This window comes from Saccopteryx leptura, chromosome 6, assembly GCF_036850995.1.
Source record: "Saccopteryx leptura isolate mSacLep1 chromosome 6, mSacLep1_pri_phased_curated, whole genome shotgun sequence".
Lineage (NCBI taxonomy): Eukaryota > Metazoa > Chordata > Mammalia > Chiroptera > Emballonuridae > Saccopteryx > Saccopteryx leptura.
The window spans coordinates 67,924,553-67,938,101 of record NC_089508.1 but is presented as its reverse complement, the minus strand read 5'-3'; the positions used below and the strand labels follow the sequence as shown (position 1 = coordinate 67,938,101).

The 13,549-nt window shown below is 46.5% G+C and overlaps 1 protein-coding gene across 1 annotated transcript in view; it reads right to left on the bottom strand.

The window, feature by feature from the left end:
- Positions 1-5,001: 5,001 nt before the first annotated feature.
- LEO1 (LEO1 homolog, Paf1/RNA polymerase II complex component) overlaps positions 5,002-13,549 on the bottom strand; it is a 46,487-nt gene continuing 37,939 nt past the window's right edge. The window contains exons 10-12 of the mRNA XM_066341770.1: positions 11,791-11,977; positions 9,493-9,590; positions 5,002-5,212 (exon numbers count right to left, since the gene is read on the bottom strand). Of these exons, the coding sequence (XP_066197867.1) occupies positions 5,108-5,212; positions 9,493-9,590; positions 11,791-11,977 (390 nt within the window). The 3' untranslated portion in view covers positions 5,002-5,107. The remainder of the gene's footprint in view (positions 5,213-9,492; positions 9,591-11,790; positions 11,978-13,549) is intronic.

Below are 13,549 nucleotides of genomic sequence, written 5' to 3'. Positions count from 1 at the left end.
ACTAGTTTGCTCGGATACAGGGAGGTAAGCTGCTTCTCACAGGCAAGGGAGGCCGAGAACCCAGGAAATTCGTTTTTCGGCTTCACCTGAGCCCAGACTGCCCCATTCCTAGTTGCTGTCCCAATCAAATGCCCTTTCACACAAAAGACTTGACGAGGCTGTGAATCCAACTGGCGTGCCCATTTGGCAGCCACATGATTAAATGCAGTTTGGTTTCCAGCTACCTTCGCCCTCTGACTGACTTCACAGAGGAGATTCTTTCAGGCTGTGATGGACTTCCTGGGTCTCCAACCATGACTTGAGCTGAACACTGAATTTCTTTCTGTCAGTGCTCTGGGGCACTCCAAAGTACCCATCCCACAGAGCGGTCCTCCAGTCACCGCTGCCCAGCAAGGGGGGCAGCCCCGGGAGCCCTGAGTCGGGGGTGCTCTGGCTCCTCCTGCTGCCACTGCACAGCAGGGGCCAGCGCACCCTGTGTCCCCTGCTGGGCCCAGACCTGCACCCAAACCCAGACCCACCTCCACATCTCCTCTCAGACCAGTCAGGGCCACAGAAAACATACCGGTTGTCTATACAGATAGTTTCAAGTAGTTTTAAAGTTGCTGATTAAGTTACAAAAAGTATAAAAGTTGAAGGGATCACAGAAGTAGCAAATTCAGAGAGCAACTCCCACCCCTAAAGTGAGGGAACAAAAATGGAACTATTAAACGACTTCCAGGAACGGCCCCTTGGAACTGAAACTTACCTGAGGGAGCTGGTGCCACAGACTCTCAGGAGAGAACAGCGGAGCTGGCTCTCCCGGTGTCGGCAGAACTACAAACTGGACCAGCCCAGCCGGGCAAAGGAACCGTCTCTGCAGGGGTGAAGAAGTGTTGGCCCCCTTAGAAAACTGCAAGGTAACAGGAAGCCCCCTGAAAGTTCCCTAAACAGGAAGGAGCTATCTTTGCTTTTCTATTCAGGCTTCCAGTCTTTCTGTAGCGCCCCCTAACAGAGGACAACTGAGAAGCTGAAATGTGATTGGCTCAACATTGTTAAGCTTGGTACATGAGGGTGAGTCTGGAGATGAGAGGCAAGAGACTAATAACCAAGTGTCTACTAGAAAATAAAAGGGGGAATAAGGGGAAAGGGGAAAGGGGGAAGGGGGAAGGGGGAAGGGGAAAGGGGGAAGGGGAAAGGGGAAAAGGGGAAAGGGAGAAAGGGGGAAAGGGGAAAAGGGGAAAGGGGAAAGGGGAAAGGGGAAAGGGGAAAGGGGAAAGGGGAAAAGGGGAAAAAGAGAAAGGGGAAAAGGGAAAAAGGGAAAGGGGAAAAGGGGAAAGGGAAAAGGGGAAAGGGGGAAAAGGAAAGGGAAAGGGGAGAAAGGGGAAAAGGGGAAAGGGAGAAAGGGGAAAAGGGAAATGGGAAAGGGGGAAGGGGGAAGGGAAAGGGGGAAGGGGGAAAGGAGAAAGGGGAAAATTATTTATTTTAATGAGGAGAGAGAAAAGGAGGGGAGGAGCAGGAAGCATCAACTCCCATATGTGCCTTGACCAGACAAGCCCAGGGTTTCAAACCAGCAACCTCAGCATTCCAAGTCGATGCTTTATCCACTGTACCACCACAGGTCAGGCTATAAGAATTTTTTGAAATTAAAATAAATCAAGTGTTCTCAGATAATCTTAATGAAAATTGACAAATCTATGTTGAAAATGATTATGCATTTAAAAATTCAGTTGTGCCTGATCTATGGTGGTGCAGTCAAAAAAGCACTGACCTGGAATGCTGAAGTCACCAGTTCGAAACCCCAGGTTTGCCGGTCAAGGCACATACAAGAAGCAACTACAAGTTGCTTTCCTGTCCCCACCCCTCTCCCTCTCTCTGCTCTCTCCAAAAGCAATAAATAAAATCTTTTAAAAAATAAAAATTCAGATGTCACAAAATCATTGACAACTTTTTCAAAGAGCCCTGGCTGGATAGCTCGGTTGGGTAGAGGCTGCTCTAACAGAGGTTGCTGTTTCAAGCCCCAGTCAGGCGCATACAGGTAGGAACACATCAATGTTCTTGTATCTCTCTCCTTTCCTCTCTAAAATCAACAAAAATAAACATTAAAAAAGTTTTTTAAGTAAGTCTTGAAGCAGAAACCATAATTTTATTTTTCACTACTGTGACAGGCTATTAGGAGATAGATTTTTCCCCATAAAAAAAATCATTATTATAATCTGACCAGGTGGTGGCGCAGTGGCTAGAGTGTCAGACTGGGACGTAGAGGAACCAGGTTCAAAACCCCGAGGTCGCTGGCTTGAGCACAGGGTCGCTGGCTTGAGCAAGGGGTCACACTTGCTCTCCTGTAGTCCCCCCCATCAAGGCACATATGAGAAAGTAATCAATGAACAACTAAGGTGCCACAACGAAAAATTGATGCTTCTCATCTCTCTCTCTTCTTGTCTGTCTGCCCCTATCTATCCCTCTCTCTGTCACAAAAAAAAGAAGAAAAATAATTATTGCAATTAAACACTCTTAAAACATTTTTTTCTTAAAAAAAATAAAACTGTTGCCCTGGCTGGTTGGCTCAGCGGTAGAGCGTCGGCCTAGTGTGCGGAGGACCCGGGTTCAATTCCCGGCCAGGGCACACAGGAGAAGCGCCCATTTGCTTCTCCACCCCTCCGCCGCACTTTCCTCTCTGTCTCTCTCTTCCCCTCCTGCAGCCAAGGCTCCATTGGAGCAAAGATGGCCCGGGCGCTGGGGATGGCTCTGTGGCCTCTGCCTCAGGCGCTAGAGTGGCTCTGGTCGCAACATGGCGACGCCCAGGATGGGCAGAGCATCGCCCCCTGGTGGGCAGAGCTTCGCCCCATGGTGGGCGTGCAGGGTGCATCCTGGTCGGGCACATGCGGGAGTCTGTCTGACTGTCTCTCCCCGTTTCCAGCTTCAGAAAAATGAAAAAAAAAAAAATAATAAATAAATAAATAAAACTGTTGCCTTGGAAAGGAGAGTCAGAATGAAAGCTCTTGAAAGCCATGCAGTTTCAACTTGAGAAACCAAAAAATAGCAAAGGGACTCAAGGTTTCTGAGTTAGGGAAGTGACACAATGGTGAATCAGATGTCACTTTTCTTGCTCTATAACCACATAAGCCTCCCACAGCCACCACACCCAGACTTACTATCAGCACTAGGAAGGAAATGGGGTAGACTTCACTCATAAGGGAAAGATTAGTGTAAGTAGAAGAGCAGAAAAGACAAGTGTGTGTGCGTCTGTGTGCGGTGGCAGGGGATGCTAAGGAAATACCAAGAAAAGGTAATACAGCTCTCACCTGGCTCCCTCCCTCTGCGACCCATCTGTGGGACTTGGCCACCATGCTGTGAGCAAGCAGGGTCAGGACCAGGAAGCAAAAAGTGAGACTCACCTTCAGTGAAAAATACAAGGTGCCAAAATCTGTGATCAAGATAAATAATATCGCAATATTTTTTAAATTGCATGCAAAAAAAAAAAAAAGTAACCCACACACAAAATATCCGATTTTAAAGAGACACTCCAACTAGCTCTGTACTTGCAACTCTCACCCTACTCCCTGCCGTCACATCCCATTTTTTTTAAAGGTCTCACATATTTGCTGCCCAAGCTACCTACTAGTGCAGAAACATATTAACAAAGAAAAATCATCCTTTCAATAACTTCCCAGTAAAACACACCGATAGCAGGGACCTTTTCAATGACGTGGCATTTGGATACAGCACAACCGTGAGCTGTCTCGTGTACAGTTCCTCACAGCCCCGCTGGGTTCTCCTCCAACGTCGCCTCCTGGAGTCGTACCTGATGTTATTATCAGATTTCATTAGAATCCATGGGGAATGAGTCAATTCTGCTTCTTTCCTGGCCAGGAACCGCACGAGCCTGAAAGTCTTGAGAGTAGACATGGCAAGAGTCCACCACACACACCACAGTGAAGAAGGGGCAGATCCCGTCTTTATGTAAAATGTTATTGTGTTCATTATGGAGCTTTTATCCATTGATTTTGTCTAATGCTGCACTACATTATTACTTATCTTGATTATTGCAGTACGGAATCCCCCGCAAGATTCATATCTACCCAGAACCTCAGAATGTGACTTTATCTGGTAATTGGGCCTTAAGAGATGTAAATTGTTAAGATGAAGTCACATTGGATTAGGGTTATCCCTAAACCCCCTGATTGGTGTTCATCTTGGAGAGGAAGGCCTGAAGAGACACAGCACACAAAGAAATAACTCATGTGAAGACAGAGGCAGGCCCTGGCCGGTTGGCTCAGTGGTAGAGCGTCAGCCCAGCATGTGGAAGTCCCAGGTTCAATTCCCAGTCAGGGCACACAGGAGAAGCTGGCATCTGCTTCTCGTCCCCTTTTCCTTCCTCTCTCTCTCTCTTTCTTCCTCTCCCGCAGCCAAGGCTCAATTGGTTCAAGCGCACTGGCTCCAGGCACTGAGGATGGCTTTGTGGAGCCTCAACCTCAGGTGCTAAAAATAGCTGGATTGTGAGCATGACCCCAGACAGGCAGAGCATCCACCTTAGGGGATGCCGGGTGGATCTTGATTGGAGTGCATGCAGGAGTCTGTCTCTCTATCTCCCCTCTTCTCACTTGGAAAAGAAGAAAAAAAGAGAAAGGCAGAGACTGGAGTTCTGTTGCCACAAACCAAGGAGAGCTGGGAGTCTTGAGAAGCTAGAATCAAGCAAGGACAGATTCTTCCCTAGAGCCTTGAGAGAGAGCACGGCCCTGCCAACAGCTTGGTTGGAACTTCTAGGCTCGAGAAGTGAAAGAGCACATTCAGTGGTTTAAGCCACCAGTTTGTGGTACTTTCCACAGGAGCCAAGCAAACGAAAATGATTACAGACTTTTCTGTGCCCCTTCTACTCTGTAGCCCAGAGGGCCTCACTAGCCTCATCTGGCCCAGCAGCAGGAATTCACTGGAACCTAACACTCCACGTCAACAAAAACAGCTTGCTTGGGAAAAGTTGATTTCTTGAACACAGACTTGTTTAAAAAAATTTTATTATAATTAAATTTACAGAAAAGCACAATTATTTCATTCAAAATAACTCATGTTTACATCATATTTATAAAACAAACTGTACAATAAAATATATAAAATGTTTTCATTTTGTACTTCAATCATCATCTTCTTCTTCTTCATCACTGATCACATACTTCTTATGCTTTTTATTTGCTTTATCATCATCTTCTGCTTTTCTCTTTCCAGAAGGTTCACCTTCCTAAACAGACAAAAAATTTTTAAATCTAAACGTCAATAGAGAGAGTATGCCTAGAAAGGTTTATCAAAAGTAGCTCCAGCCTGACCAGGCGGTGGCGCAGTGGATAGGGCGTCAGACTGGGGTGCAGAGGATTCAGGTTCAATACCCCAAGGTCGCCAGCTTGAGCGCGGGCTCATATGGTTTGAGCAAAGCTCACCAGCTTGGAACCAAGGTCACTGGCTCGAGCAAGGGGTTACTTGGTCTGCTGTAGCCCTACGGTCAAGGCACATATGAGAAAGCAATCAATGAACAACTAAGGTGTCACGACTAAAGACTAATGATTGGTGCTTCTCATCTCTCTCCATTCCTGTCTGTCTGTCCCTGTCTATCCCTCTCTCTGACTCTCTATCTCTGAAATAAATAAATAAATGGCCAATTAAAAAAAAAGTAGCTCTAAGATGAATGACTCTGAAAACTCAAAATAAAATTAAAAAACTGTTTTAAAAAGAACATTCCCCAGATGAATAAAAACAGCGGTCATGGCCAGTTAGTTCTCCAATCTATAACAGAAGGCATTCAGAAATGACAGCTCTATGGAGTAATTACAAAGAAACTGTGAAGGCACAGAAAGCGAGGAATGGCCATGATACCTTTCCTCTCCACTGTTCTGTTTCTTTCCTCATGGGTCCTTCCCTCTCCCAGTTGCTCCATCTACCCATTTTTCTACTGTGAAATAATTTAAGTTTTCTAGGTTTTTACTGCTTACAAAAATAAGGGAGGACAAGATCTCTATTTTTCATGTCTTTTGTAACTTAGACCCTGGCGAAAGGGAGACGGGCATTTCCTGTTCAGCTCCAGCACATTGCTGCGCTGCCACCTTCACCTCTGACACTTACTACTGTAACACAACAACTGCACGAGACAGCAAACACAAATCCCACCACACAGATGAGGAAGCAGACTCAAGAGTGTGAGATGCCCTGGCCAGTTGGCTCAGTGGTAGAGCATCAGCCCGGCATGTGGAAGTCCTGGGTTCGATTCCTGGTCAGGGCACACAGGAGAAGTGCCCATCTGCTTCTCCACCCTTCCCTCTCCTTCCTCTGTCTCTCTCTTCCCCTCCTGCAGCCAAGGCTCCACTGGAGCAAAGTTGGACTGGGCGCTGAGGATGGCTCCATGGCTCCGATCGCAGCGAAGCAACGCCCCAATTGAGCAGAGCATTGCCCCTGGTGGGCATGCCGGGTGGATCCCAGTCGGGTGCATGCAGGAGTCTATCTCTCTGCCTCCCCGCTTCTCACTTCAGAAAAATACAAAAAAAAAAAAAAGTGTGTGAGATGACTTGCTCCAGGCCATGTAAGTGTACACGGTAGACCCAAGATTCAATAACCCAGTTCATTCTAAGCTAGACTCACGGCGTTCCCCCATATGGTAAGAAATGCTCTGATGGGTGATAATGGTGGTTCTTTCATATGAGAAATCAGGGTCTGAAAAATCCCCTGTATTTCAGAGGCATCCCCAGGATCATGGCATTTAGGTGGGGTTTCCTGTGCAAATACTGGAGAGGGGCCTAGAGCAGGTCTGAGCCCTTTCCTACTCTCTCCCACTAATAATCCACGGCCAGGACGGGAACTGGAGCACTCTGAGGAGACAGTGGCAGGAGTGGGAGGCCCAGGAAGAAGGAAGACCTGAGCGCTGTCGGGAAAAGACCTGTCGGGAAACAGGGAGGGAAAGGCGCAGGAAGACCAACAGAGAGCATCTGGGTGAGGAAGACAGAGCGTGGTTCCTGAACACAGCGAGGAGGCACTCCGAGGCATCTGTAAGTTACAATCCTGTAACTGCCCAGCCTAAAGAAAGCCATTTGATGGGTCACGTTTTAAAATCTTCTTTCAGAGGAATAAAGAGAAATTCTATGGCACTTCTCAATTGTCATTCCCAGTTTCTGCTTGCCAAGATATAAAACAGCATTTGTTCAGAAGAGGATTCCCATTTGCCAAAAGTTCAACACACTATAACTGCATCATTAAGATATTTCCTACATAATTCAAAACAAATGCTAAAGAATAATTTAACACTTTCTGTCCAATTATCTTCCAGAGCATGACACTTCCAAGAATGACTGAGAAATATTAAATGTTGCGATTAACAAACAATAATGCAAGAACGCAATTCTGCTTCACATGAGAAAAGAGCTTGCAGGAGCTCAGTTCACAGGAGGCCGAGATGATCAAAATACATTAAAATCATAGGTTACAGGAACATAAGCCTATTTCCTGGATGACTGAACAAGCTTTTGATAACCTGCCACCGAAAATAACTAACAATGAGGAGAAAACATAAACAAATCAATGTGATGGCAAGAAAATAAAGTATCATCAGAGGCCAAAAATTAAGTGAAAGCAGGACCCACGGAGATAAGCAGACTGCTAAAGCAGGCTTTCTCCTGGAAGACAATTCACCAAACTCTGAATGTGAATTTTGGTTTCTATGCCTTGCAGGGTGCTGAGGACAGGAGACAAGGCCAAGTGGAGCAGATTAACAGAAGGCCCCAAAGGACTCCATCTTTAGTGCAGTGGGGAACCGGAAACAAGCCCAGGCCCATGTCCCCAAGGCAGGCACAGGGGCCAAATAACAGACGTCCTAGCCTTTGGAAAGCACATGGTGTCTGTGGCAACTACTCAGCTCTGCCACTATGGCAGGAAAACATCCACAGACAACACCTAGAAGAGCGAGGGGGTTCCAATCACACAAGCCCGAGAGGAAAGTGGGATGCAATGTGCCAGCCTCTGGCCTAAATGTCTGAAAGAGTAACTTCTAATCTCAAACACCACACTAATTGGCAGGGGATTTCCCACATAAAAGGAATTCTAGGAAAATCCATAACCATCAGTCAGAAATCATAGTTCCAGATAATCTGAAAAGACCTTATTCCTAGAATAAGCCGAGGCAGCTGCCTCCCAGGCACTGGCAGAGGGAAATAAAAATCCATTTTGGAGGACTCCATCAATCTGGGCCTCAAAATTTTCATTGATCTAAGCTAAGTAAGTTATTTTATCACAGAACTCATAGAGAAATAAGTCATCATGAACTAGAGCCAGCGGAAGTACAGTAAGTCCTTACTTAAGGTCAATAGATTCTGCAACTTGAAGTGAAAGGATACACAACAAAACCAGTTTTACCACAGGCTTAACTGACACACACTAGAATTAAGTTCCTATAGCAGCACATCAATGTTACAATGAAATACGTTGAGCAAAACATCATTTGAGGCAGTAAAATTGCACATGTAAAGATTTTAGTTGTTGGAAATGGACATAAAAGACCATATATCAGTTATGAGCAGGAATTTTTTTTAAATTATTTATTCATTTTAGAGAAGAGAGACAGAGAGAGATGGGGGGAAGGAGCAGGAAGCATCAACTTCCATATGTGCCTTGACCAGGCAAGCCCAGGGTTTTGAACCGGCGACCTCAGCATTCTAGGTCAATGCTTGATCCACTGCACCACCACAGGTCAGGCAAGAGCAGGAATTTTAAAAATGACAAATTTTGGGGGAAAACCTCTGGTAATGAAAAAGTCAATGAAACGTACTAACAACATATAAGACATAACTAGAGAAAGAAACAGTGAATCAGAAGTACGATCTGAAGAAATATCACAGAATGCACAGGGACAAAGACATGAACATTACGGCCTGGCCTATGGTGGCACAGTGGACAGAGCATCAAACTGGGAAGCTGAGGTCCCAGGTTTGAAACCGTGGCCTTGCCTGTCAAGGCACATAACAAAAAGCAATCAATCAATGAACAATTAAAATGAAGCAACTATGAGTCGATACTTCTCACTCCCTGTCCCTCTCTTCTCTCTGTAAAATCAATAAATAAAATCTTAAAAAAGAAAAATACACTGAAAAGAGGAAAAAAGAAAAAAGAGATCTACCCTCTTCTAATCTACTCACACTGAATCATTCAGAGTTCTCTAGTGGAGCCCTGGTGTTTCGGGGCCATGTGTTTTTCCTCACAGGCCTGTCCATCTACCTGGCATGTGCACCTGACCCGTGCGCCCTACAAACTAACTCTTTCCTGAACACCCAGTGAGAGGTCTCCTCCTCTGGGCTTACGAACAGCCATCCACACGGTGTCAGGCCTTCCCCGGGCCGCTCCCGGTGCTGTTACAGCAATGACCGCACTGAGTTCAGTGAAGTGTGCAGACATCTGTGCAGCTCCTGGGCTGTCAGCTCCTCTTCCTTCCAGGAGCTGACTTGTGGTACAGAGTACACCCCTAGTATTGAATAAACTTGGTTTTACCTCATCACTGGTGAGTTTCTTTGCTTTGAGTAATCGCTGAGCCTTATCCTCTTCTGATCCTTCATCACTGTCCGATGAGTAGATTCTGGCTCGCTCCTCTGAAAGCAAAGGAATAGACCTGTGGGTGACTGTCAGAGACAGCTATCTATTCATTCCTGGATTTCTCTTTTGACAAATATCCTTAGTGCCTTCTGTATATTTTCCCAGAGGAAGCAAGTAAGTTAACTGTTTTGATTAAAAAAAAAAAAGCCAGTTTAGATATGTTGCAATGAAGCACTTACCCTCTTATATTTAAAAATACAAGAATGGTTCACATGACCACTTAATTAAAAGGCTATATGCAAGGTGACTAAAGAAACAGAACATGCCTGACCAGGTGGCGCAGTGGATAGAGCATAGAGCTGGGACGCTGAGGTCCCAGAATCAAAACTCCGGGGTCTCTGGTTTGACTGGGGGCTCACCAGCTTGAGTCCAAGGTGGCTGGCTTGAGCTAGGGGTCACTGGCTCAGCTAGAGACATATGAGAAGCAAGCAATGAACAACTGAAGTGCCCCAACTACAAGTTGGTACTTCTCATCTCTCTCCCTTCCTGTCTGTCACTGGGAGGGAAGGAGGGAGGGAAGGAGGGAGAGAAAGGAGGGAGGGAGAGACGGAGGGAGGGAGGGAGGGAGAGAGAGAGAGAGAGAAAGAAAAGAAAAGAAAAAGAAAGAAAGAAAGAAAGAAAGAAAGAAAGAAAGAAAGAAAGAAAGAAAGAAAAAAAAAAAGAAAGAAAGAAAAAGAAAAACAGATTCAATGCTACCTGCCAGAGGAAAGTTAGGCAAAGGGAGTCAAAAGCCACAAACTTCTAGTTAAAAAATAAATAAGTGATGGGAATATAACGTACAGCATGGTGACTACAGTCAATAATACTGCAATGCATTTTTAAAGGTTCTCAGAGAGCAGATCTTAAAAGTTTCCAACACAAGAAAAAAAAATTGTAACTACATATGGTGACAGAAATTAACTAGACTTATTATGCTAATCATTTCTCAATACATATATCTTTTTATTTTATTTATTCATTTTTAGAGAGGAGAGAGAGAGGGAGAGAGAGAGAGACAGCCTGAGGGGTGTACTCTGTACCACAAGTCAGCTCCTGGAAGACAGAGAGAGAGAAGGGGGGAGGAGCTGCACAAGTCAGCTCCTGGAAGACAGAGAGAGAGAAGGGGGGAGGAGCTGGAAGCATCAACTCCCATATGTACCTTGACCAGGCAAGCCCAGGGCTTCAAACCGGCAACCTCAGCATTTCCAGGTCGACGCTTTATCCACTGTGCCACCACAGGTCAGGCCATTTCTCAATATATATAAATACGAAATTATTATGTTGTACACCTAAAACTATTATATTATATGTTACTTACACCTCAAAAAGAATAACATATAATAATAATACCAACTGGGTCATAACGTTGCTCTGAGGATCAAGTAAGATGCATGTAAAGTGAGTGTTTGCCTGGAATTCAGTATGTTCTGAATAAATGTTGACCATTTAAAATCACTAGTTCTTGGGAAAGAAGAAAATAAGCAAAAAAAAAAAACCTTTGAAAGGAAACACTATATATTCCCTGAAAATTTTAACTTCTTGATTCCCAATTAGTAATAAAAATAATTTAGAAAAGTTCCAAGTATTATTGGCAAACTTTCAAACCAGGAAGCAGAGGCTCAGGGATAAGTCTGAATGTGGAGCAACAGCAGTTTCTTCTTTCAGTCACCTGAACAAATTCTGCAATGAACTAAACCTCAACATATATCACTCTTTAAATATAAACTGTCCAGGCCATGGCCAGATGGTTCAGTGGTAGAGCATCGGCCCAGCGTGCGGCTGTCTCAGGTTAGATTCCTGGTCAAGGCACACAGGAGAAGCGACCATCTGTTTCTCCACCCCTCCCCACCCCTTTTCTCTCTCCCTCTCTCTTCCCCTCCTGCAGCCATGGAGCGACTGGTTCGAGAGCACCAGCCATGGGTGCTGAGGGTGGCTCAGTGGAGCCTCTGCCTTAGGTGCTAAAAATAGCTGAGTTGCGAGCATGGCCCAAGATAGGCAGAGCTTTGGCCCCAGATGGGGGATGCTGGGTGGATCCTGGTCAGGGCACATGCAGGAGTCTCTCTCTATCCCCCCTCCTATTAGTTGGAAAAGAAGAAATAGATAGATGATAGATAGACAGATAGATAAATTGTCCAGTGAGTGGGCATTCAGAGCATGCCCTGCCCAATGCAAAGATAAATTCCCAAACCCTGAAATGAAATTTCTGCACAAGCTCACCTCGAATGCCCCCTTTATATCGGTTTTTAATGGCAGCCAAGCTGATGGACTCCTCGCCTTCCTCCTCCTCATCATATCGATCAGGCTCTAGGTAACTAGCACTCAGTCCCCGCTGGTGCTGTTTCTCTCTCATTCGGCGCTGCTGAGATTCCCTACGAATAGATGCCCTCAAACGTTCTTCTTCTTTCTGTAAAGAAGCAAATGAACCACTGACCTTTAAAAAATGAACTAGTTTAGTGCTCACTTGTAACTACTTTCACTATAAAGAACATGCACATGCCTAGCCCAGGATAATACTGATTTCCTGTCTCCAGAGCCCAGACCTCTCCGTGCCACACCTGCTGCGACACACAGCGATCGCCTGGTTTAGTTCTAAGGTATGAAGGCCACGAGGGTGAAGAGGCAGAAGGCTCCCTCACACTCACAGTCTGGTCAGAACCGGCACAGGCACAGCCTTGGGAGGTGCAACGTCCCCTGTGCTGCCAGTCAGAGCCGGGAGGGCAGCGACCACCTGAGCCACGCCCTCCACGCGCAGCGGACGCCTGAGGGAGGCTGTTTCTGTTCAGCCCGAGACAGACCCTGACTTGCCCAGGCTCCACCGAACCAGCAGAGCGCCCCGATAGTCCTGCCTGGGACCCTCAGCTCTTGACGGCAGGATGGAAGGTGCTGGTAGGGGAGAGGCCCTGAGCCCCGAAGTGGAGCCTTCGTCCCCCTCCACCTGCCTGGCATCTACCTGTTGGGGTTCTCAAGGCAGAGACAAGATGTGTGAGGTCAGGGATATTCTGGCATTTCTCTCAATTCCTTTGCTTTTATTACTATATACAACTCTCATTCTGCTGCTAGACGTTCTGTGCAGCAAACCGTCTCATTAAGTAGAAGGTGGCTGCACTGAGTACAGAGCAAGGCACTGTCAGCGGGGCAGAAATTCAGAGCGAGCTGGCTGCTTCCTCTGCGCCTCCACAGGAGCTGGGAGTGGAGGGGCTGGGCATTTCTCAAGGTGGTCCCTCAGGGTTTTCCAATAATGCTGAGAGTGGAGCCTGTAAGCCCCTCCAGCTCCCTTGAGGAGAAAAGGTGGGGAAATAGAGCAAGTCAGACTTCAACGCAAGGCCCCTGCACGCCTCTGAGTTAATCTGGTTTAGTTCACCTTCCTCCATGAACAAAACACAAGGAGTGAAAAGCTGAGGCACGGGGCCACCCCTTCAGCAGAGGCCGACAGTGAGATCACTAAGAAAGATCTTAGCCCCAGCATGCCCTGCTGCACTAAGGACTGGCATCTCATGAAGCCGCAGGGCCACAGCCGAGATCCAGCAGGGATCAGAGGAGACGAAGGAGAGAGACTGAACCACTGCCTTTAGCTTCTCAAAGCACGTACTGCACAGAAGTCCAGTGGTGTCAATTCAAACATACACTCTATCAGTTAGGGACAAAGCCACACAGATGAATTTGCACCTGACAGTTGTGTCAGCTTTGAAACCTACCAAGTAGAATGTTATAAACTGCCCTTAAAACCACATTTCCTGGGCCCTGGCCAGTTGGCTCAGTGGTAGAGCGTCCGCCTGGCGTGCAGGAGTCCCGGGTTCGATTCCTGGCCAGGGCACACAGGAGAAGCCCCATCTGCTTCTCCAACCCGCCCCCTCTCCTTCCTCTCTGTCTCTCTCTTCCCCTCCCGCAGCCAAGGCTCCATTGGAGCAAAGTTGGCCCGGGCGCTGGGGATGGCTCTGTGGCCTCTGCCTCAGGCGCCAGAATGGCTCTGGTTGCA